At 36.3% G+C, this 2,824-nt stretch overlaps 1 protein-coding gene across 1 annotated transcript in view; it reads right to left on the reverse strand.

The window, feature by feature from the left end:
• Nucleotides 1-311: 311 nt before the first annotated feature.
• Nucleotides 312-2,824, reverse strand: part of TMEM30A (transmembrane protein 30A) — a 41,561-nt gene continuing 39,048 nt past the window's right edge. The window contains exon 7 of the mRNA XM_007103324.4: nt 312-994. Coding sequence (XP_007103386.1) covers nt 801-994 — 194 coding nt within the window. The 3' untranslated portion in view covers nt 312-800. The remainder of the gene's footprint in view (nt 995-2,824) is intronic.

A 2,824-nucleotide genomic window follows, 5' to 3' on the forward strand; every position in this document is an offset into this window, starting at 1 on the left:
CGGCCAAGAAGCTTTCCCATCTCACCTATATTCTTTCATCCCTTATGCAGTGTAAGCTTCAAGGGAAATGGTCACATGTAAAAACATCAAGTGAGAGGGGTCTCCTGACTGCAACATCTTAACCAAATGGAAAGAGGAAATTTAAATCTTCCTACCGGAGACCTACCATGAGCGTTAATTCCTATTGTAGACAGGTAAATAGGTCCTTTGAAATCAAATCTAAGCTTGACAAAGAACTGTACTGGATAAACTGAATACATGAACCACCTCAACAAAGATGGCACTTTAAGCCTTTACACACGACCTATAAAAAGGATGAAGTGTTTTATTTAGATTTGGTCTTTCTTCATCTTTTTGTAACTATGAATCCTGAAGGGTTAGCAAGTCATTATACTCACACATCTTGTAATCCCTTTCTTCACACCATAGGCACACATATACAGTATCATATGTCAATATAATATTAACAACACAGCATAAACATTTAAGCAGCAGACGCATTTCACATGAAAGAGGCTCCATGCATCATACGGCCTGTCCCAACAAAAAGGAAACATCAGAATGCCATTTCAGCAGTTACAGTGTTGATATGATCAATATAGCGAATTTGTTTTATACCCGTCATATATTTTCATTAAGTCATCCATAAGGAAGAAGCAAAGGACAAAGACAGCTTTAAAAAAAAAAGTTATGTGCCAACTTCAAAAATGACATACTAACCAGACATCAGCATTTGAAAACTAGGTTGAATAGGACTGGCCTTGATGCACATGCAGTAAATTTGTTTTCAAAATATAAAATTAAATGGTAATGTCAGCAGTATTACTACTGTTTCTATATTTATGATTAATTACTAGCAGTACAACTCCCAGAAGGAAGGAGATGGATCCAATAGCGATGTAAGCAATCCCCAAAAATGGATTTTTTCCTCCCATCCATGAAATAGTGCTCAAGATCATCCGTTTTCGTCCATCAAATGAATGTACAGGGTAATCTGAAGAGTGTATAGGAAGACTTTTCCATGTCTAGTTACTTGATTTTTAAAATACAACTTAAAAAGTTGGTATTTAATTGCTGGTAATTCATTGGTATAATTCTACAACACACAGGCACCTTACTCATATGTTCTGAATCACAAAATAATTCTATAATTATTATCCAAAAGGACTGATTTCACAAATTAAATGTCAGTAGTAAAAGCCAATATAGAGACAAAATGAAAAGGCAGAGGGCTATGTACCAGATGAAGGAACAAGATAAAACCCCAGAAAAACAACTAAATGAAGTGGAGATAGGCAATCTTTCAAAAAAAGAAGTCAGAATAATGATAGTGAAGATGATCCAGAACCTCAGAAAACGAATGGAGGCAGAGATCAAGAAGCAACAACATTCGCATTACAGGGGTCCCAGAAGGAGAAGAGAGAGAGAAAGGACCCGAAAAAAATATTTGAAGGATTATAGTCGAAAACATCCCTAACATGGGAAAGGAAACAGCCACCCAAGTCCAGGAAGCGCAGAGTCCCATACAGGATAAACCCAAGGAGAAACATGCCGAGACACATAGTAATCAAATTGGCAAAAACTAAAGACAAAGAAAAATTATTGAAAGCAGCAAGGCAAAAACGACAAATAACATACAAGGGAACTCCCATAAGGTTAACAGCTGATTTCTCAGCAGAAACTCTACAAGCCAGAAGGGAGTGGCATGATATACCTAAAGTGGTGAAAGGGAAGGACCTACAGCCAAGATTACTCTACCCTGCAAGGATCTTATTCAGATTCGATGGAGACATCAAAAGCTTTACAGACAAGCAAAAGCTAAGAGACTTCAGGCCCACCAAACCAGCTCTACAACAAATGTTAAAGGAACTTCTCTAAGGGGGAAACAGAAGAGAAGAAAAGAACCTACAAATTCAAACCCAGAACAATTAAGAAAATGGTAATAGGAACATATATATCAATAACTACCTTAAACGTGAATGGAGTAAATGCTCCAACCAAAAGACACAGGCTTGCTGAATGGATACAAAAACAAGACCCATATATATGCTGTCTACAAGAGACCGAATTCAGACCTAGGGACACATACAGACTGAAGGTGAGGGGATGGAAAAAGATATTCCATGCAAATGGAAATCGAAGAAAGCTGGAGTAGCAATACTCATTTCAGATAAAATAGACTTTAAAATAAAGAATGTTACAAGAGACAAGGAAAGACACTACCTAATGATGAAGGAATCAATCCAAGAAGAAGATATAGCAAGTATAAATATATATACACTCAACATAAGAGCACCTCAATACATAAGGCAAATGCTAACAGCTATAGAAGAGGAAATCGACAGTAACAAAATAATAGTGGGGGACTTTAACACCTCACTTACACCAATGGACAGATCATTCAAAATGAAAATTAATAAGGTATCAGAAGCTTTAAATGATACAATAGACCAGATAGATTAACTGATATTTATAGGACATTCCATCCCAAAACAGCAGACTACATTTTCTTCTCAAGTGCACACAGAACATTCTCCAGGATACATCATATCTTGGGTCACAAATCAAGCCTCAGTAAATTTAAGAAAATTGAAATCATATTAAGCATCTTTTCCAACCACAATGTTATGATATTAGAAATCAATTACAGGGAAAAAAACAAAAAACACAAACACATGGAGGCTAAACAATACGTTACTAAATAACCAAGAGATCACTGAAGAAATCAAAGATGAAATCAAAGAGGAATACCTAGAGACAAATGACAATGAAAACACAATGACCCAAAACCTATGGGATGCAGCAAAAGCAGTTCTAGGAGGGA

This window comes from Physeter macrocephalus, chromosome 10 (assembly GCF_002837175.3).
Source record: "Physeter macrocephalus isolate SW-GA chromosome 10, ASM283717v5, whole genome shotgun sequence".
NCBI classification, from domain to species: domain Eukaryota; kingdom Metazoa; phylum Chordata; class Mammalia; order Artiodactyla; family Physeteridae; genus Physeter; species Physeter macrocephalus.